This window comes from Peromyscus californicus, unplaced genomic scaffold, assembly GCF_007827085.1.
Source record: "Peromyscus californicus insignis strain IS unplaced genomic scaffold, ASM782708v3 Scaffold_10__1_contigs__length_136768540, whole genome shotgun sequence".
NCBI lineage: Eukaryota > Metazoa > Chordata > Mammalia > Rodentia > Cricetidae > Peromyscus > Peromyscus californicus.
The window spans coordinates 36,628,502-36,652,216 of record NW_026294391.1 but is presented as its reverse complement, the minus strand read 5'-3'; the positions used below and the strand labels follow the sequence as shown (position 1 = coordinate 36,652,216).

The following is a 23,715-nucleotide window of genomic DNA, read 5'->3' as shown; positions in this document are numbered from 1 at the left end:
CAGTGCTCTTAACCACTGAGCCATCTCTCCAGCCCTTAAATTTTTAAAATATTTTAAATGTCATATTCTGTAGGTCTCTGAAGTATTTGAAGATTGCCTATCTGTTTGAAATATATCTACGTATACCTAGAAGACTTAACTAACATGGCTACGAGTATGATTATCATAGATAACTAATTATAAATCTATTTTTTAATTATCCATTACAATATAAATAAGTTACATAAACATAATACCTCAAACAAGAATAGAAATATACATACAGTATAACAAAATTAAGTTTAAACTTGTATCAATAAACTAAAATCCATAGCAATGTAAAACATTTCAAACAAGTTGTTACTCTTTAAAAGTAGGTTCAGCAATCTACCCTTTTATCCTATCATATCTATATCTTATATATCTATATCATATCCCCTTTTCTTTTTTAGAAAGATATCGCATTTATAATCAACCTGATTTAAATAAAAATATTGGTTTTCTCTGTCCTACACCAGAGGGCTCTTCTGATATGGGACACAAGAATCTCTTAACCTTTTCTTTTAGCAATATGCCTGGGTTTAGAGAAGGAGTGAGCCTATTCCATCTCCAAAGCCAGCTTGGTATATTTGGGAATTTGGGAGTAGTTTCTCTTACTAATTCCTGCTGGAGGGGGGCACTGTATCTCATGGGGAAACAAAGAAAATTTTAGTCTTGTGAGGTAGTCCGTGAGGCTGTATTGTCTGAGCCAGTTGCCTTGAAACCATTCTGGATGTTGGATCACCTGGGCTATGATGTCATCAGAGACCTTTCAGGGGGTCTTGGCTGGTCAAACCTGATGTATCTTAATCTGGAACAAATCCATAGCTTCTTGCTTTCTGTGGAAACAAAAGCAGGGCCTCCTTTCCAAAGCAACATATCCTTACATTCAAATTTTGAAGTCAAGGTACCTTTAAAATATACGTTTTTGTTTAACTCAGCAGGTTTTACCATCAAATGTTTTTCTGTAGTTAAAAACCCCAAAGACAACACAGTCCAGATTCTCTGTGTAATATTCATCTTTACATGGCTTATTTTTATATCAATTTTACTGTCTCTTTAAAGACTTTATTTTTTAAAACTATGTATTTGTTTATGTAACTGTATATATCACCTTTTTCGTCTCTTTCAAGTCTACATATATTTTTACGTACATTGTAAACTGTTTTATCTGAATCAGTCTTGTTGTGAACCTATTGCTTTAAACTGTAGCATTCTAAGACTGAACAGGCACTGTGGCTGCTGGTTCCACCCACTTTAGCTTCCCAACATGGTGGTGGTATGTTTTCCGCCAGCTGTGGGAGCCATCAACTCTCAGATATAGTAGGTCTATGCTTCTATCAAAGCAGTGTATAGCCCAGAAACCTCTTTTTTTGTTTTGTACAAGCAAAGGCTAAATCCACCAGGCAGCATAATGTGCCACTTGTAGAGGCCTCATTCCTGCCATACTGCAGGTCAAGCGCACATGCCAGGAACCCACCATAGTAGATAGTAGCTCAAACATGCAGGCTGTTGCTAACTTGAGAGAAACAACTAGGAACTGTTTTTAGCTCCGTTTTAGAAGCTTTTTTCTCAGGTTTTAGGTGGAAACTCTTGCCCCATGTTGGGTGCCATTTGTAGTTGGGGAGTTTCCTCTCTGAGTCCCGCCAATCCCCAGCAGTCCCTTAGCCCACTTATAAAATAAACATACAGAGGCTTATATTATTTAAACTGTTTGGCCATTAGCTCAGGCCTATCATTGTCTAGCTCTTACTCTTATATTCAGCCCATTACTATTAATCTATACTTTACCATGTGGCTCATGACTTACTGGTACCTTACATCTTCCTTGTCCTGGCGGCAGCTGCAGTCTCTCTGCCTCAGCCTCCACTTCCCAGAATTCTCCTCTCTGCTTGTCCTGCCTATACTTCCTACCTGGCTACTGGCCAATCAGCATTTTATTTATACAGAGCAATATCCACAGCACATCAGGGAAATGCAAATCAAAACAACTCTGAGATACCATCCTACACCTATCAGAATGGCTAAGATCAAAAACACTGAAGACAGCTTATGTTGGAGAGGATGTGGAGCAAGGGGAATACTCCTCCACTGTTGGTGGGAATGTAAACTTGTACAGCCACTCTGGAAATCAGTATGGCAGTTTCTCAGAAAGTTGGGAATAATTCTTCCTCAAGACTCAGTTACACCACTCTTGGGCATTTACTCAAGGAATGCTCAATCTTACCATAAGGACACATGCTCAACTATGTTCATAGTAGCATTATTTGTTATAGCAAGAACCTGGAAACAACCTAGATGCCCCTCAACTGAAGAATGAATAAAGAAAATGTGACACATATACACAATAGAATACTATTCAGTAGTAAAAATCAATGATATCATGAAATTTGCAGGCAACTGGATGGATCTAGAAAATGTCATCTTGAGTGAGGTAACCCAGACTCAGAAGGACAAGCATAATATGTACTCACTCACAAGTGGATACTAAATGGGAGGGAAGGGATGGCCAGACTGCAACCCACATTTTCCAGAGAGGCTAGCTAACAGGAAAAGACACTGGGAGGGACACATGAATGACCCCGTGAAGGAGAGATGGATGGGATCTGCATGAGTGGACTGGGTGTGGGGGGGGTGGCGGAGGGCGAGTAATAGGGGATGAGAGCATGGGGAGGTGGGAGGGTCAGGCTGGAGCAGGGACAGGGTGGGAGGGCAAGGACAAGGATGCCATGATGGATGAGGATATCATGGGAGAGGGGGAGGCAGGGTGCTGGGGAGGTTCTCAGGAATCCACAGGTTTGACCCCACCTTGGTCTGCTGGCAGGGGTCCAGAGGGTGCCTGGACTGGTCTACTCTGGTGACTGGTCTAACAAATACCCTAACTGTCATCATAGATCCTTTGTCCAGTGACTGATAGAGGCAGATGCAGAGATCCATGGCCAGGCACCAGGCTGAGCTCCAGGAATCCGAACAATGAGAGAGAGGAGGGATTCTGCAGGTGGGGGACATCAAGATCATGATGGGAAGATGTACAGAGATGACCAGCCATACTAGTGGAAGCCCATGAACTGTGGACTGGTGGCTGTGGAGCCCCCATTCGACTGGACTAGGACCTTTGTGTATGGAAGACAGTTGTTTGGCTTGAACTCTTTGGGGGGCACCCAGGCAGGGGGATTGGGATCTGTCCCTGGTGCATGGGCAGGCTTCTGGGAATCATGTGCCTGTGGTGTGACACCTTGGACAGCCGTGGTGCAGTGGGAAGGGGCTTGGAAATGCCTAGGCTCAGTGTGTCGGGCTCTGCTGACTCCCCATGGGAGACCTTGATTTGGGGGATGTGGGGATGTAGAGTGGCTTGGGAGAGAGGGCTGTGGGATGGGAGGAGGGAGGAGGGAGAGGTGGGATCTGTGGGTGGTATGTGGAATGAGTAGAAAATTTTTAATAAAGAAAAATAAAAAAATTAAAATGAAAAGAAGAAAAGAGAAGACTTGGAGTGCTCAGAGCTTAGTGGGATGTAAGATAAGAATTTTGAGAAAAGTGCAAATGATGGAGGCAAGACTTGTGATATTTCAGAGACTCAACAGGGCTCTTTTTTATTATATATATATCAGTAAAACATTTGTGGAAGTGGAAAAAAAAGAGGCCTGAATGGAAAGGAAATTTAAAATTAGTGGAAATGAAAAAAGAATTGTGACATTTTTTGCTCTGCTGGAATATAGAGTATTGTTGAAATTAGCTTGCTTAAAATGCTAGATTTTATCACTTGGTATATAGGAAAAACTAAGTAAAAATCATGACTGAGCAAAAAATTCAAGGAAGTCTTTAATTTCTTTACTTTTTCCTTGGCCCACTAGAGAGTTATTCATTTTCCAAACAGTTTGTATGCTTTCTGTTGTTTCTGTGTTTGAAGTCTAGCTTTAATCCATGGTGATCTGATAGGATACAGGTTATTTCAATTATCTTGATCTGTTAAGACTTGCTTTGTGACCAAGTATATGGTCAATTTTGGAGAAGGTTCCATGAGGTGCTGAGAAGAAGGTATATTCTTTTGTGTTTTGGGTGAAGTGTTTCGTAGATATCTTTTAGGTCCACTTGAGTCACATCTGTTGGTTCCATTGTTTCTCTGTTTATCTATCTCATTGTTCTCTTATTGACATATCCATTATTGAGAGTGGAGTGTTGAAGTCTCCCACTATTAATGCGTGGGGTTCAATGTGTGATTTAAGCTTTAATGTTTCTTTTACAAATGTGGGTACCCTTGTATTTGGGGCATGGATGCTCAGAATTGATACATCTTGGGTGCATTTTTTCTTTCATGAGTATGAAATGTCCTTCTCCATTTTTTCTAATTAATGTTGGTTTTATTTTGTTAATTAGGATGGCTACACCCACTTGCTTCTTAGGTCCATTTGATTGGAAAATCTTTTTCAATCCTTTACTCTGAAGTAATGTTTATTTTTGATACCAAGATAAGTTTGTTGTATGTAGCAGCAGGATGGATCCTTTTTCACATCCATTCTGTTAGCCTATGTCTTTTTATTGGCAAATTGAGTCCATTGATACTGAGAAGTATTAATGACCACTGGTTGTTAATTCTGTTACTTTGATGTTGGTGATGGTGGTAGTGTGCATGCTTGTGTGTGTGTGTGTGTGTGTGTGTGTGTGTGTGTGTGTGTGTGTGTGTGTGTGCATGCATGCATTTCCCTTCTTTGTATTTTTTGTGAGATTATCTATTGCCTTTGTTTTCATGAGTGTAGTTTACTTCATTTGGTTGAAGTTTTCCTTCTAGTACCTTCTGTAGGGCTGGATTTGTGGATAGATATTGTTTTAAATTTGACTTGTCATGAAATATCTTTTTTTCTCCATCTATGTCAATTAAAAGTTTTTCTGGGTATAGTAGTCTGGGCTAGCATCCATGGTCTCTTAGAACCTGCATGACTTCTGTACAGGTCCTTCTGGCTTTTAGAGTCTCCATTGAGAAGTCGTGTGTAATTCTATTTTGATTTTCAAGACAGGGTTTTTCAGTGTAGTTTTGGTACCTGTACTGGATTTCACTCTGTAGACCTGGGTGGCATCGAACTCACAGAAATCCTCCTGTCTCTGCCTCCTGAGCACCACCACTGCACGGCCATAAGCCTCTACCACCTGGAAAGAATTCAGGTGTAATTCTTATAGGTCTTCTTTTATACATTACTTGAATGCTTTCCCCTATATTTTTCAACATGATTTCTTTGTTCTGTATGTTTAGTGTTTTGATTATTATGTGATTCAGGGGCTTTCTTTTCTAAACCAATCTATTTAGTGTTCTGTAAGCCTCTGGTAAATTTATAGGCATGTCCTTCTTTAGGTTAGGGAAATTTTCTTCTATGATTTTGTTAAATATATTTTCTAGGTTTTTAAGCAGAGATTCTTCTCCTTCTATTGCTATTATTCTTAGGTTTGGTCTTTTCATAGTGTCCCTAATTTCCTGGATGTTTTATGTTAGGAAATTTTAGATTTAACATTTTCTTTGACTAATGAATTGATTTCCTCTATTGTGTCTTCAATGCCTGAGATCCTCTCTTTCATCTCTTCTATTATTTAACAGCCTGGGAGACAAGCTACCCAGGGTTATTCTGAGAAAGACTTCTCAAGAGCAAGGACAGAAAGATTTCTTATCTATAATATTAATTTACTCATGATCTGAGGATCATTCTTTTTTATGCTTCTTCATAACTTAAGCTTCACCCTTCACTCAGTACACACACACACACACACACACACACACACACACACACACACACACACACACATTCTAAGACACACCCTCACTGCTCTACACTCTACATACCTCTTCTCTCCACATATCTCTTTTCATTCATATCTCTTCACTATATACATATATCTCTATATTACATACTAAATTCTCCTCACATGCTTTCCTTTAACTCTCACACACATTTCTCTCTATGTACACTTGTTACATCTCTGTCAGCACATACCTCCCCACACATGCTCGAAGCTAGCTCTTTACATAGCTCTACATATCCCCAATACACAGCCAAACTGCAAAAATATGACTTACATTTTCAAGGTCACAAAGCATTTCTTGAGTAAACAATCAGAGACGGAGTGAAACTGATACACATAAGGAATCACATGGTTTCTTTTAGGCTAGGAAGGTCACATTGATCGACCAGTGAGTAATGTTTGGTCATGCACATAGCTCTTTTCCAGACAGAAATTGGCATTGAAATCCAGGACTTAATAATAAGAGTTAGTTGGCTGAGACTTGAGTGATAGGGGTACAAGCAGAAAGAGAATTAATGCATAATCTACCAGTGTTGATTCAAGTCTGACCTTGATTTAGCAATAAACACCTGGATGTTTGTCCTTGTGTATTTTTAGCTTGTCTGTTTTGAATTTGTTCTGAAGTCCAAAATTAGCTGTGTTTGTGACTGAGAATACTGTTACTTTCCTGTGTCAGTTATGAAAAATATTCAAAAAGTATTATCAGAATTATATAGTTTAAGCAGAAACCATCTTCCTGGCCATCCACAGCTATATGTGTGCCCAAAGATGTAAAACACACTACTAATGGGCTGTGGAAAGACCCCCACAGCTGTTCTTTTTACTGAGGTAAATAGTGGCACATGAGAAAGTGATACACAGAAAACAACCAGTTTCTCTCCCAAGCCACCCCAAATCCCCACCTCCCCCAAGGCAATGTCTCCCCTGGGGAGTCAGCAGAGCGTGGCACATTCAGCCTAGGCAGGTCCAATCCCCTCCTCCCTGTACCAAAGCTGAGCAAAGTGTCTCAGCATAGGCACAGGGCTCCAAAAAGCTGGCCTGAGCACTCAGGATAGGTCCTGGTCCCACTGCCTGGGGCCTTCCCAAACAGTTCAAGTTAACAACTGTCTCACTCATCCAGAGGGCCTAGTCCAGTTCCATGGGGGCTCCCCAGCCATTGGTTCACAGCTCATGTGTTTCCACCAGCCTGGCCAATTGTCTCTGTACTTCCATCAATCATGGTCTTGATATCTCCTGTTCATATCATCCCTCCTCTCTCTTGTTGATTGGACTCCTGGAGCTCCACATGGGCCTTGGCTGTGGATCTCTGCAGTTGCCTCCATCAGTCACTGGATGAGAGTTCTATCATGACAGTTAGGGTGTTCAGCCATTCGATCACCAGAGTAGGTCAGCTCAGGCACCCTCTTGACCACTGCCAGTAGTCTATAGTGAAGTCCTCTTTGTTCATTCCTGGGGATCTCTCTAGCACTCTGCTTCTTTCTATTTCCATGGTGTCTTCATTTATCATGGTATCTTTTTCCTTGTTCTCTCACTGTGTTCCTGATCCAGCTAGGACCTCCCACTCCCCTAAGCTCTCTTTCCCCTGACCCTTGCCCTCCATTACCCCACACCTCGAGTTTTCTCATGTAGATCTGATCCATTTCTCTTTTGCTGAGCAATCCCTGTGTCTTTCCTAGGGTCCTCTTTACTAGCTAGCCTCCCTGGAGCTGTTAGTTGCAGTCGGGTTGTCCTTTGCTTTACATCTAGCATCCACTTATGAGCGAGTACATACTATATTTGTCTTTCTGAGTCTGGGTTACCTCACTCAGGGCGATATTTTCTAGTTCCATCCATTTGCCTGCAAACCTCATGATGTCATTGTTTTTCTCTGCTGAGTAGTATAACATTGTGTATATGTACCACATTTTGTTTATCCATTCTTCAGTTGAAGGGCATCTAGGATGTCTCCATGTTCTGGTTATTACAAATAATGCAGCTATGAACATAGTTGAGCATGTGTCCTTGTGGTATGACTGAGCATTCCTTGGGTATATGCTGGATCTTGAGGGAGATTGATTCCCAGTTTTCTGGAAAGTGCCATACTGATTTCCAGAGTGACTGTACAAGTTTGCATTCCCACCAAAAATGGAGGAGTGTTCCCCTTGTTCCATATCCTCTCCAACATAAGCTGTCTTCAGTGTTTTCAATCTTAGCCATTCTGACAGGTGTAAGATGGTATCTCAGAGATGTTTTGATTTGCATTTCCCTGATGACTAAGGATGTTGAACAATTCCTTAAATGTCTTTCAGTCATTTGAGCTTCTTCTGTTGACAATTCTCTGTTTAGCTCTATAGCCCATTTTTTAATTGGATTGTTAGGTATTTTGATGTCTAGTTTCTTGACAGCAAATGGAGCTGTGTAATTATTAAAACAGACTCCGTATTCAAACTGAAGATTGACTTACTAAAATTCTTGCAGGAAGGACCCACACTGACCAGTTGCAGCTTGAAATCTTTCCACATCACAAACAAAGTGTTTGTCATCTTCACCAATACAGTCTTGCCATCTAGTTGTTGGGACAACCAAAAAGCATGGGAGAACCCTGTAATATTTGTTCAAACTCTGAGCTTTCTCATTCCAACTCAGATGGAATTATCTACACTTGACACTATGATATTTCTTAATAACCTATGGTTTCTAATTACATGACTATCAGCCTTAAAGGACTGCCATTAAAGATATATTTTTAAAATTTGATTCCATTTTTCATTATCAGTGTTTTTTATATTTTTGAAATTATAATTCAATTTCCTTTTTCCCTTAAATCCTTCTAAACCTTTTTGCATAATCACTCTTCCTTGCTCTTACTCCAATTCATGTTGTCTATTTTCATTAATTGTTATTGAATTCATATTTATACATGTATTACATATCTGATCCTAAATACAACCTGCTCAGTCAGTGTAATGTTACTCATATGTATGTTTTCAGTGACAACCTTTTGGTATTGCATAACCAGTTGTTCTTCTGCCCAGAGAAGACTGTTTCTCCTGCTCTCAGCATTCGACAGTTCCCCAGTTCTCTGTGTAGGGTTGATCTTTCTCCACTCTAAGTTAGTATGTTTACAACTGATGTCCTTATTGATCTCCCGTTAGGCAGTCATATTGCTGAGACTTCATGGTCTGGATGATATAAAAACTTTTCTGCCTCTTCTTCCTCAATAATTTCTGAGCCTTATGTGCAGCAGTTATATTATAAATGTATCCCTTGGGACTGGGCTTCACAACTCTGTATTTTGATTAGTTTTTCCTTTCCATACTGTTCTTCCTTTGTGACAAAGAGAAGTTTCACTAATGAAGGGAGAAGACTACTTATAACTGAAGACTTGGAACTAGAGTCCTCAGATGAAAAAGAAAATCTGATATTTTTCTATGTCAGGGTTACCTCACTCTTTATAGTATTTTCTTGTTTCATCAATTTTACCTACAAAGTTCATGGTTTCTTTTTGTATTTACAGCTGAATAGTATTCCATAGAGCATATTACCACAATTCATTATCTATTCATCAATTGTAGAACATTTAGATAGTTCCATTTCCTAGATATTGTGAAGAGTGCAGCAATGAATATAGATTACCTAGTATCTGTGGAGTAAGATGTTGAGTCCTTTGGGCATATATTGGGAAGTTGTATAGCTAGGCTGCATGATAGATTTATTTTTATTCTTTTGAGAACCCTCCACACTGATTTCCATAGAACCTGCATCAGTTTTCAAACCCAACAACACTGACAGAGGATCTTCTTTTCTCCAATGTTTTTTAGCAATTATTGTCTTTTATTCTGTTGATCTTTGCCATTCTGGTTGGTGTACAATGAAATCTCAAAGTTATTCAAATTTGCATTTACCTAATTGATAGGGACAAGGGATATTTTTAGATATTTCTGAGCCATTTTTTTTCCATTTTTGTTCAGGTCCTGTACTCAACTTTGCAAAAGGGTTATTTGTTTTTCTTCTTATTATGTTTTTTTAAGTTCTTTATGTATTTTGGATATTAATCCTCTGTCAGATACAGAGCTGGTGAAACTCTCTCCTATTATGTGTGTTTCCTCTTCACCCTGTTTATGCTTTCTTTAGATATACCAAATTATACCCCTATTTTTTTTCTTTTCTAAAGTCCAACTTGTAAATTTTGGCTGTTATTCACAACTGACATGTTCCTGACCTGGGTCTATATTAGATTTCGCCAATATGTTGGGATTTATGGATGAGGAAATTACTCCTGTGATTTTTTCCCTTCCATTCTAAACTATGGGCCATTGAAAGAATATTTTTATGTATATAGAGACATTGCCTACACTATTGTACATATTAGTGAAGCTTCTAGTCCAAATCTAATTTCAAAAGCTATCTGTCATTACATTGATGGGTTAAACTTTGAGTCAACCCCCCAAAAAAAATTTTAAAAGGGCAAAAATAATGTGAATTTTGAAAAGGGACCTGTTTCTTGAGGAAGGTCTGATAAGCTCACATGAAGATCTGGGAAATGTGAGATAAGAGTAAACATAATAAGAATACCATATATATTTATATATGTGTGTGTATGTGGTTTGTGTTTGTGTGTATGTTTGTGTATGTGTCTGTGTTTGTGTGTGAAACTGTCAAAGAACAATTTTATTTGATCAATGCATGTTACTGGGGATATATATGACAAACTACTTATTTTACAAATAAGAAAATAATTATAGAGTCTTGAACAAAGTAGGAAACACTGAGATATTCTACACTTTCAAATTCATGGAAATGGCACATGACTCACATAGAATCCATGAAATCCCTTCTTGCTGCTCAAGAAACACATCCTAAGGTTTGTGAAACCTGATGTTTATGTGTCTCACATTCTAGAATTATTTGTGCAAGGGTGATTAATTTCAATATTTAGCCATGTAGCACAGTTTTCTGTATTTTGTCTCTGGTGGCATTTGAAAGGTTGATTTCCATCTATCAGTGAGTAATAATCAGAGATTCAAGTGCAAAATCACCATTGAATTAATAACTGATGGATGTATTTTTATGGTTGTTGACCTTTTCAAAGTAAAAGGAAGAAGCCCTCACTACGTGCCCTCAACAACTGTGCAGATGTATTCTTAGCTTGATAGTAAGGCTTAGTACTGTCATAAGATGTGCTAACTCACTGATATTTGCCCTAAAAAATTTTCTTCTCTCCACTGTTGAGATTCTTAAACTCTAATGTGATCATTTTCACTAAAAGTTCTCCATGTTTCTTCTTAACTATTCAGGTCTATGACATGGCTGTACATAACTCTATCCTACTTTGGAAAATACCTCTTCTTATAGATCTTTAATTTACCAGAAAGAAAAAAAGTAGCCTACAACAACAACAAAACAGCTCCTGTTGTAAAGAATAACATTTTTTGAGCTCATACTTAGGAAAATCCTTCTTCATAGACTATCCACTGACAATACACTCTTTAGATTTCCATTGAAGCAGAGGATTTTACTATTCCCAAATTTATATTTACATTTTGGGCACTGTTACATTATAAAAGAGATATGAATTCTGTTTGACAAAAGTAAGGTTTAAAAAATAACAAGACGAATCAACCATGACAAGTTAAGAAAGTAAATAAACTTTCATTTCATTTGAGTGACAGATCCTCTGAGAGTCTCCAACCTCAAGCAAGGCTTTGGCTTCTCCCACAGTCCAAGGCAAATTGTCTCTCTTATTCAGATTGAAGTTAAATCAGTACAGATTTATTTTAACATTTCCTTCAACCTACTTCTTACTCTTCTCCATGAAAGGAATACTCCATAGACATCCCCTGTGTCCTTGCTGGAGTAAAAGCATATACACAAACTAAATGCAAGAAGAAGGAGGGGAGACAGCGGTCAGGTTGTAAAAAAATGAACAAATAAAAATATATAAAAGAGGCCGGGCGGTGGTGGCGCACACCTTTAATCCCAGCACTTGGGAGGCAGAGCCAGGCGGATCTCTGTGAGTTCGAGGCCAGCCTGGTCTCCAAAGCGAGTTCCAGGAAAGGCGCAAAGCTACACAGAGAAACCCTGTCTCGAAAAAACAAAATATATATATATATATATATATATATATATATATATATATATATATAAAAGAATAAAATTTCATTTCTACATGGTTTTTTGGAACATTGAAATACTTCTCTAGTCATTGATTTTTCTTTTACGTCTATGTATCACAAAATACTGATAGTAGTTCACCAAATAGCCACAGCTTTTAGATTAAAATAAGGGCTGTATTATATCACTGCCTCTGCTTATTCGAAATATAAAAAACCAATGTGGTTCCATTTATTTCAAATTCCCTCACTTTGTATTATATTTTATTGTAATCTTAACAGCAAGGAAACTTTAAAGCTTATTTTTATTGAGTTTGCAGGATGCAAACTAACAACAATAACTATGAATTACAAGTTCAGTGAATGAAAATACCAAGAATATAGAAACCTGAGATTTTTTTTTCCTTAGGTTGACATCCTAAACTAATCTCCCTCTCGCTCTCGTCTTCCCATTCCCTGCCCCACCTCCCATTCCAGTCATACATGTGTCAGATATATCGATGGCCATTAATATCTCCAATTCTATTGATATGTATTTACACCATTCATTATTTCCATGGCAGTATGGAAGATTTTTAGGTTTATTAGGTCACAGTTTTTAATTCTTGGACTCTGATTCTTGACAAATGGAATCCTGTTTGGGAAAATCCTGTCATACACTTGTACCTTGAAAGATACTGCCTATGTTGTTTTCTAGGGTTTCCAGTGTTTCAGGAGTCACATTGAGGACTTTGATTCACTTGTATTTAATTTTGTGAAAAGTAATAGATTGGAATCAATTTTGATGTACTGCAAGTAGACACCCAGTTTCCTCAGGGGCATTCCTTGAAGACACTCTTTTCTCCAGGGTAGGTGTTTTGACTTTTGCTAAGGTCCACATGGCCGTAGTAATGAGTTCTTGTATTTGGCTCTTCTACTTGATTATATTGCTCTTTAAGACTCTTTTTGTGCCCGTATCAGAGTGCAAGTTTCTTTCTGACAATGTTTTGAGATTATCATAGACTTACTTCACTTCCCCTACCTTTTTTTCCCATCTAAACAATCCCATATGCCCTTTGTGCTCACTTCCAAATTCATAAATTCTTTTTTCTGAAATTGTTCTCACATAAATATATGTGTGTGTTTATTCCTATGATTTTTCCACATAGGAAAATACAACCTGTTCAGTCTGTATAATGTTACTTATGTGTTTACAAGCCTACCATTTGGGATTGAATAACCAATTACTATGCTCCTCAACAGAAAGATTATATCTCTGAATCATGGCTTTCATCAGTTGCTTGTGAGTTTTATCTCTAGGACTGAGGCCCCATGATGTTTCCCCAGTCTACTCTAGCATGCCTATTGTTGTTGTCATCCTTATTCTGCTGCTATTGAGGCAGTCATATAGATGACACCTTGTGGGTATAGCTTCTGATATTCTAGGATAAAGATTCTCATACCCAACTCCCTGACCCTCTGGCTCCTTCTATCTTTCTGGCCCCTCTTACACAGTGTTCCCTGTATGTTTTTAAATATATCCATTGGGACTAGGCTCCACATCTCTGCCTTCTGATTGGTTGTGGTTTTCTGTAATCGTTCAGTGTGTTGAAAACAGAAGCTTACTTTAAGAGAGGTGAAGAATACACTTTTCCATGGGTATAAGCACAAAATTGTGATGTTTTTGTATGTATCATTGTTGTTTTTGTTGTTGCTCTTAAGGGCTATGCTGGTTTAGTAAAGTGGCAGTTATTTATACTGTACATCACTACATTGGTCCTGGGTAGTTAGCTAGGTTTTTTAACCTTCTGGCTCTATAAGATATCTTAAAGACAGCAATGGTAATACCTCCTGTATTCATCTTTTATCTCAGGATTCATCATAAAATCTAGAGTCATTTCTGGTTCCATATGAAAATTAGGATGCATATTCTTTCCTATTTGTGTGAAGAATGTTATGTTTTTCGTTTCCTTTTTTGGCATTGCATTGTATCTGTGAATTGATTTTTACTGAATGATCATTTCTCCAATATAAATTCTACCATTCTATGATTATTAAACAGCTTTTTCCTTATGTAGGAATTTTCTCAAACCCTTTCTCCTGAGATTGGAAGTTTACTTTCTTCTTCTTGGTTATGTTTAATCCAAGATATTTTCTTTTAAAGAAAGATGCTTTTTCAAATAGGATTCTGTCCATGATATCTTCCTAAGGTGGCCTTATTGTTGGGATACACAAAGGCTGTTGATGATTGTAAACTGATTCTTTCCATGTCATATTGTTAAATTGTTGATTCTACTACATGTGTTCTGGTACAATATGGCTATGTCTTAAGTATAATATCATGTCATCTGAAATTGGGGATAATGTTAGTTCATCTTTTCATAGATGTGTGCCTTTAATTTCCTTCACTTCCTGTATTGCTCAGTGTAATAATACCTCCAACACAACATTGTAAAAGATTGGGGATAGTGAGCATCCTGTCTTCTTCAAGATTTTAGTGGGTTTCCTTGCAGTATTTCTACATAATGGATGGTATTGGTAGTATGTTTGTCAGACATAGCTTTTAATATTTTGAAGTATGTTCCCTCCATTACTACTCTCTCTGGGATTTTTTATTTATAAAGCATTAGATGTGCTGTCTAAGGCTTTTTCATCATCTGTTGAGTTAATCCTGTACTTTGTTGACTTAATTACATTTTATGATTTATTATATTTATTGAATTCTGTATGTTGAACCAAGCCTGAACCTCTGGAATAAAGACATTTTAATCATTGTGGATGATCCCCTTGATATGGACATGTATTCTTTTTTTTAGTATTTTATTAAGGATTTTAGCAGCTATGATCACGAGATGTTACTCTGTGCTCGTGGGCCTCTCTCTCTCTCTCTCTCTCTCTCTCTGTCTCTCTCTCTCTCTCTCTCTCTCTCTCTCTCTCTGTCTCTCTCTCTCTCTCTCTCTCTGTCTCTTTCTCCCTCTCTCTGCCTGTCTCTCCCTCTCTTCGTCTCTCTCTCTCTCTCTCTGGCTTTGTGTGTGTGTGTGTGTGTGTGTGTGTGTGTGCGTGTGTGTGTGTGTGTGTTCTTTAATGGGTATTAAATTAACTTGCTCTATATAACATATTTGGGAGTGATCCTTTCATATTCTGTTTCAAATAAAATGTTAGGAAAGTTTGCTTGTAGTTCTTCTTTGAAGGACTTGTGGTAAGACTGGTGTCTTTTTTATGATCCTCCCCATTGATTTTAAGAGCAACTGAACCAGTTTTCACTTCCACTAATAAGGAACAAGTGCAGTCCTTACTCTGTGTCATCATCAGCTTGGGATATCATTTCTTTTAGTGATGTTGGTTATTCTGACTGCAGTAAGACAAAATCTCTAAGTAGTTTTAGATTGTTTCCCTGATGGCTAAAGATGTTGAACACATTTAAATTTTTCTCAACCATTTGTGTTTCACTTTCTGAAAAAAATCCTTTTTAATTCTGTAATCTATATTTTGAAATAGAGTCATTTGTTTTCTTGAAGTTCATTTTGTTGGCTAGGCAGAGAAAGGAGGATCCATGGGCATTGTTAACTTGCAAAACTGGCACCTTTGGGAGGCTTCAGGTTGTTATGAGAACTCATCTGCAAAAAAAATCTGCAATTTGATGCATGAAGATTATCCCTTGCCACCATAAAAGTACTACCAACTAAGACTGGTATTTAAATCATCACTCTGGTATTTTTGGTTAAAAATTACCATTCAGAATACACTTAGAAATTATACTGGTTGATAAAAAGAATATTGGTAGTTGGATATGTTCATGAAACCAAGCATGATTTACCTTCTATAACTCAGGACCTTTGAGTTACCTCTATGAATGGGCATACTTTACCCATGAGGTCACTATGTGAATGGTGTGTTTTAGAACGTCCATGCCATTTGAAGACCCAGCAGCTTAGATAGCAACTTTTGATAGTAAAAGAAGTAGTCATATTCCATTTACCTTTAAAATGACCATGTATAAGTAATTGAAGACCAAGGGGCCAGCACTGAACATGAATACATATTAGAAACAATAACAAGACACAGTTGGGCTATAAATTTCTGCGTAAATCTCTCTCTCTCAACACACAACACACACACACACACACACACACACACACACACACACACACACATTCAAGTAAATATGTATATACATGAAGAAGTTGGAAACTGGAAGAAGACTTTGGGAACACAGAAATAGTAGTTATTAGTGAGTGATGGGGAAAATGATATAAGTGGATATTGAATATACAAAATTAAAAAAAATTAATCAAGTATTTTTCTAAAGTAACATTGCTTAACTTGCCACACAGAGATGGATTAAATAACTGTGGTTTTTTCCAACAAAAAATATGTCATTGTTCTTTACTCATATCTTTTGTTTACAAATATGGAATGTACTTTGCATCTGTTATATCTTTGCACTTCAGGAGACTAGATGTAGCAACATAGTCTAAAATCTTTTCTTTTTCCTTGTTCCAAGCCCTTTAAAAAGATTGCATCTGCCTTTTCTGTTTTGATAGCTAATTACATTCTAAGGAATCATTTTAACACAAAGAGAAAATTGTAATATATACACACATATTTGTAGGGCTTGGTATCTATGGAATATACTTCTCATGAATTTACTCTATTCTTCAAATGTGAATGACTCATGTGTACCCTAGTAAAGCATATCCAGATTCATTTGCTTACTAAAGTCATTTAACAAAAGATAATCTCCACAGATGTACTTTTGAAAACAGATTTCATCCTCTCTTTTAAATAATGTGGAACTCTGAGGCAGACCCAAAGAGTTTGTTATGTGAAACCTCTAAGTGTGTTAGGACCATTCAACCACAAATCACAATTTACAGCTGAAAGAGTAAATATGAAGCACAACATAAAATTCACTTCTGCAGTGTTCTTGTCCATGGCTCCAGTAATTGTGACATTTCCAAGTATTACAATAGTTTTCAGTAATACAGATATTATTTTGCAGAGATCCATGACCAGGCGCCAGGCTGAACTCCAAGAATCCAATCGGCGAGAGAGAGGAGGGATTCTATAGGCAGGGCACTTAGGATCATGATGGGAAGACGTGCAGAGATGACAGGACACACTAGTGGAAGCCCATGAACTGTAGACTAGTGACTGGGGAGCCCCCATGGGACTGGACTAGGCCTTCTGAATATGGAAGACAGTTGTTTGGCTCAAACTGTTTGTGGGGCACCCAGGCAAGGGGATCGGGATCCGTCCCTGGTGTAAGGGCAGGCTTTGGGAGCCCAGTGCCTGTTTGTGACACCTTGCACAGTACTGTTGTAGTTGGGAGGGACTTGACCTGCCTTGATTCAGTACGCCTGGCTGTGCTGACTCCCCATGGGAGACCTTGACTTGGGGGATGTGGGGATGTGGAGTGGCCTGGGAGGGACGGTTGTGGGGTGGGAGGAGGGAGGAGTAGGGATCTGTGGGTGGTATGTAGAGAGAGTAGAAAATTTCATAATAAAGAAAAATGAAAAAAATACAGATATCATTTATAATACCAGACTGATTATTTTAATTAGCATAGTGGATATGTATGTGCTTTTTGAATGAGATCATTTTCACACGGTCTTTATTGCTTCTTGAAACACTTTATTTAATCATTCAGAAAAGTAAGAACAGCTCGCAGATCATGAAAAAAGAAAGGAGAGGTAAGTGAGGAATTTGGTATGTGGTATGCTGACTTCACAGGAGAGGGGACAATTCATTCAGAAAGAAATGGTGATTTATATGTGATAATGATTCCCTGGTCAAGAGGATATGATGCATAATTGTCATCCGGTTGTCCTCTGTGTAAACATGACACAAAAATGAAAACATAGTTGAAAGGACAGGAAAGATTTCATCTGTGTGAGTGCATGAACACAAAATTAAATATAACAATATAGAGTGTAGGGAGGGATTATACACAAACTGTTCCTTTCCTAGAAACCACAAGTATCTTATACTTTGGATTCCATAGGAGCACTGTCTACAGGAAATAATGACATTCTGTGGCCTCACATATAATTTGAGATTGAGATGATTCAATGAATACAGGGGAAAGTTCAACATGCTTATACCATATCTGTGGCAAATAATTTAATTCCACAATCCTAAGTAAACTAAGATTTTTCAAATGACAAGACACATTTTCTTGATGTAATATTACACAATATGAATGTATTAGTAATTCTGAATAAGATAAAATTCCTTCATATTAATAAAAATATTCTATCCTTTACTTTTGTCACTAAGATGTTCAGCTTCAAAAGGCAGATAATAATCTGTCCTGATTTTGTCTAATTTTGTGTTCATTATTTTCATTTGTCACAGACTTATTTCTAATTATTTATGTAATAAGCACAAATACATTCAAATATCAAGATGAATAAGCATGGCTCCTGTTTCTACTCACCTACAGAAGGTCTTTACTCCTGACAAGTATCTGTAAAACAAAGTGAATGGTGTAAGGAGAGACAGAAATGTTATCGTAAGAATATAAGAATAGCTCCCCAATGATTATTGCTTGAAATAACAACTGAAAGACAGCTTGTGACTAGGTATAATCTGAATCAGGGGTCTAACTGAGTATATGTGTATATATATATGCATACATATATTTATGAATATATATCAACATATATGTATGTATATATGACATGGCCAAAAAAAATTCATTGAGGTTACCTGTAGCCAGAACATCTTGAATGTTTTCTGGTGGAATGTTCTGTTTCTCAACATATTCGATAAATATTCTAAGTTCTTCTTCAGTCAAAGGCGAACCTTTTCCTACATTTTATGAATAACAATGTCACAGACATGTTGAGTAGAATTCTACAGAATTTACATTGCTTCCTTAGTGTCCCAACATGGTATGCAACAGAAAATCTCAACTTCTAAAAATTCATTCTTACTGGTTGGATCAATACAATCAATAATGATTTCCCCATGTTCCATTTAAAGAAGTCTAAAGGGTGGTATGACATCACTTTCCAGTGTTTCATGATACATCAAAAATAAAAACTCTTCTCTAGAGAATTCATGAATCTCAATCCTTTCCACTTTTAAAAACATAAAACTGGAGAATCATGAATGCCTCTCAATGGAATCTTCACATTTCTCCCAAGTCTTTATTCGAGAGTTCATGTTTTAATTTCATATACTCTTGATCAAATGACACTCAAAATGGTCTGAACTTGGGAAAACAGTATTTGTTCCATTCTTTCCGGTGAGGATACATGAAGATAAACTCTTCCAATAGCCATTCCAATTGTCCCAAGTCGTCAATGAACATGCTACTTGAATAACAATATAATGTAAAAGTTGGTCCACACAACAATAGGATTATCATTTAGTGGACAGGAAATTGTAAATCCCATGATACTGTATTTGGGAATGAATCTGACTTAATCCTCTTTTGCAGAGTGATACTTTTGCTACAATTTCAGAGAATCCCCTATCATTCTTACCAAGAACAAAAATCAAGTTTGTTACTCTGCCGGCTCTATCCACATTCGTACTCTCAAAGACTGCATGCTTTGGTGTTAAATACACAAGTTCAAATGTGTTGTCACCTTCAACTGTAAACTGGAAATATTTAAAAACTCAGTGTCAGTAATTTTTATTACTTTATTTGATGTCACCTATTTGCTAAACATTAATATTGACCCTGACTCTAGCAATCATCTCTGATTCACTATCATATGACACTTGTGTGCAAAGCTATTCTTGTAGTCATTCATTTTGCATATCCCACCATAATACAGTGACCAATCATTTCTGCTCTTCAAACCTTATACTGAATCATAAGTACATACACTTTCTCTTTTCTCTGAATTCCTAGTGTCAAGACTTCTATGACCAGTCTGTTGGTTATTCCTTTCTCTTTCAACCAGATCCCAAAGCCCATTTTTCAGTTCACTGAACGTATGAAACTATGGTGTTATACCATGATACTTGTTGGGCAAATGCGTACGTGTGCAAAAATAGATGGTACTAATTAGTAATATGCACAAGTTATCATCTTGTAAGATTACTAATGGAAAAGATGTAAAGATGAACATTTTGTGTATACCAGACATTCATGTTTTGTATGTCTGTCTGTCTGTTTATGTGTTTAAGTGTCTGTCTGTCTTCTCTCTCTCTCTCTCTCTCTCTCTCTCTCTCTCTCTCTCTCTCTCTCTCTCTGTGTGTGTGTGTGTGTGTGTGTGTGTGTGTGTGTGTGTGTATGGTATTTCCATTTATTGACACTTATTTAATGATAAAAGTGGTTGTTCATGGGAAAATAAAAGGAGTTAGGATCTGATCACTTTCTATTACACGAATACTTTTTAATATCCAAGTTAAATTAGGAAAAAATTAGACTTGCCAAAAGAATGTATCCTCTGTTCACTTAAAATGAAATCAAAAGTCAAATGGTTTATAATTCAGTGGAATGGTATTGATATTACTTTAGCAATGCTTACAAAATTGAAATAGTCAGTCTGAAATTCTTAAATAGATTTCCCCCCAATTGCTATTTAAAATTGAAGTTTATCATCCAATAATATAAATGTTGTGATCGCTCCAAAATATGAGAAAAGGAAACATTGAAATAGCACTGTTAATTTAAATTTTCCATAAATCAAGATGACACATAATTTTTGCAATATAAGTACTTGTGATCCTAAGGCATGAAGTTTGAGAAGATGTTTGAGGCCATTGAGGCCTATTAGTGAGTGGTAGGTCTGTCTGATAAAAAAACTGAGACATTGTATGAAATAAAAAAACACTGAATAACAACTAGAAATAAACTTTCATGCAGGAAAAATATTTGAAGACATCTTGTTAGAATTATTCACATTTTTAGGTAGCAGTGTTTTTCTCCATGTAAATTTCAGATGACCTACAATGTACTCTGACTTTGTAGCATGTCTCAGTTCATTGGAAGGATTGATAACTTTCTGAGTAGCCAAAATTGTTCTAGATTCATGTCCCTATGTGTGGCTGAAGTATTAGCATGAATGTGCACACTCACATTGCTTTTGTTCATAAAGGAAACTCCTAGATCCTGTACTTACATTGGGTTTTGTAGGTGCCATCTGCTTGCTTATACCCAATGACTTTGGTCTTTGAGCATTGGCCATTCGAACTAAAAATCAAACAGAGAATCCATCGTTTACACTTCATAACTTTTAAATTCCTATTAAAGATCTTCAAATGTTATAATGGACTTGAGACAGTCTATGAACAGTGTATAGAGCTAGGACTTACCTCACTATTCCTATTTCTTGTTTAGAAAAGATCATTCTGTTTGTAATCATAAAGATGACTGGTTTTTTGTGCACATTTTGCCAAGTGAACTATAGGCTCTGAGGGCTTACTTATCAAATTTGCTATTCACTGAGTATGACTTTCATTACGCTAATTCTCTTGTTCTAGTCCAGAGATAATATTGACACAAGTATATATGCATGTGTTTAAGTGGTTTTATTTGTAACCTGAAACATACAATTGTGGCTACAAGAGAGAAATGGTTCTAAGCATTTAAGTCCTAATGGTGTTATGTAGTCTTTCATTAAACATAGTCATCCAAATGCCAGAGCGAGAGTCTTTGAACCTAAAGCTTCAGAGAAAGGGATTCATAAGTTAGATTTATCAGACCTGATTGTGGAGGACTTTTCTCTGACATTATTGTTTGGATTAGATAATATAAATGGCTTTGACACAAATGCTCACACATACCTTTAGACTTATTGGAAATGAGAACCTTAGATTCTCATACATCTAATATTAGAGAATAAAATTAAACCACAAGCCTCCAACCACAAAAATTTCTAAGGAAACACTCATGGAATTGGAGACAGTATCTAATCTCTGTGTGGTGTCCAGAGATACCCCATCATGGAATAATATAATCATATTGCTAAAGATGTTATTTCATGACCAAAAACAGAACATTCCCCTATGAATTTAACAACATAAAGGCTGAGAAACATAAATAGTCTGCTCAATTTACATGGCTGACCATTTGCTTACTTGACATAAAATGTGACTCCCATTTTACTACATTCCTCATTACAAGTAATATCACGAATATAGAGTCTCAGAGCTCCTTCCAGTTCTACCTTGTCAACATTGTCAGCAGCGATGGCAACTGTCATCCATTTTCCTGCAATCTGAAAAAAGTAAAAGGCAAATAAAGGAGAAAAATAAAACAGGTCATTAAAATATGAGTTGGTGTTCGCATCTCTGATACAAGTCCTTGGAAATATGTAAACAATCTAAAACTATCAATCAATAATGTTTTGTTTATTAGTTCAAGATTATGTATCTACAGCTGTAGAATAACACAGGGTAGTATGATGACTTGATTAACAGCATTTTGGACTTGAGACTTTGTGGAATTGCTCATGTTTTGGCCTCTTATGCTCTGCAAATTCAACCCATTTTTGCTTATTTCATTTGTTCCATCCTAGAGAAATATGAATTGGAAAGCATACTTGAGTGAAGGTCAGAAAGCTTATTTCATTAATACAGACTTGCATGGACTAACTGAATGACGCATCACATCTACAGAAATACGCTGTTGAGGAACCTCAGACGTTTGCCCAGACCATATGATTTTACCTTAGCTTGAGCATGAGCCAGTCCAAATGCCAAAGCCAGCAGCAGAAACTTTACCATGGTGGCACCTGTCTTTGGTCTTCTTCAGAAGCTCAAAGGAGGTTAGTGGATGTGAAGGAAGTGAACTGACAAAGATTTTTATACGATTAGTTAGAGGGAGTTTCATGAAATCAACCAATGTTTCTGCACCACAACAACCTACATCTGTCTGGTATTTCCTCTTTGACCGTGCTGAATGGTTTATGATCTCATATCCCTAAAGTAGTAAGATTAGCCTTAAGGTCAGGTTATGTTGGGATGTGTAATTGAGCATCCTGTCAGAAACAACAAACTATCCCTGTGAGAGCATTAAGGAATGGCTTTGCCTCCAGAACGCTGCTAGTGGATAAAGGTCACAACGCATATGTCCTACATGATTCATTTAACCAAAATGACATGCATTTAAAATTCATTCTGAATCTAAGCATAATACTTGCAGTTAACTGAATTTAAAACTGTGGCCTGGGATATATGAGCCAGAGTAACCACAATCTTTAGAAGATAAGATTTTAAAACATTTGGAGGATTTCCTATAAGGATGGTGATATGTCTTGTGCTACTCTTAAGTCTTTCCATACATTGACTTTTTTAGCCTTCCACTACATTAAATTCAACTACCATGGTACAGAGCTACAAGAGCTATCATCAAAGCTTAACTGTGTGAATAATAGGAAAAATGCTGCTAGATGTCCACTGGTAGTAAAGACAAGTATTGATTAAAAGAAATAAAATCAAGTGAAACAGCCTATAATGTCCTCAGAGAAATTATATAATTGTGCAAAGGGACTCTACATTCAAGCTGAAAATAATGCTTTACATTTCCTAAAGCAGCGACCCTCCCCACCCAGTTGACTTCTTTACACATCAAATCCAAGGTTTGTGTTGTGCTTAGCCACAGGATCTTTTCATCCATTTCTAGGAACCACCAAGAAGATTATCAGGACTCTGCAGTTCTTGTTTATCCTCTGGGGCTTCCCTCTCTAACACATCAAATAACCTACAGTTAGCACTGTGTTAATTTTGTTTGACAACCCATGGTTTCTGACTACACCATTACGAAGCATTAGTCTGTAATTTATGACACTTTCTTTAGATTATATCGTGCTATTATCAGTATTTCTTTCAGTTTTTGAGATTATACCATAATAATATCATTCTGCACTCCCCTTTC

General features: G+C 37.1%; 1 protein-coding gene across 1 annotated transcript in view; it reads right to left on the bottom strand.

Annotated features, from left to right (window-relative positions):
• LOC128116448 (odorant-binding protein-like) overlaps nt 1-22,565 on the bottom strand; it is a 38,282-nt gene extending 15,717 nt beyond the window's left edge. Inside the window, exons 1-4 of the mRNA XM_052747700.1 lie at nt 22,509-22,565; nt 21,918-22,057; nt 20,960-21,030; nt 19,370-19,480 (exon numbers count right to left, since the gene is read on the bottom strand). Coding sequence (XP_052603660.1) covers nt 19,370-19,480; nt 20,960-21,030; nt 21,918-22,057; nt 22,509-22,565 — 379 coding nt within the window. The remainder of the gene's footprint in view (nt 1-19,369; nt 19,481-20,959; nt 21,031-21,917; nt 22,058-22,508) is intronic.
• Between the last annotated feature and the right edge of the window lie 1,150 nt (nt 22,566-23,715).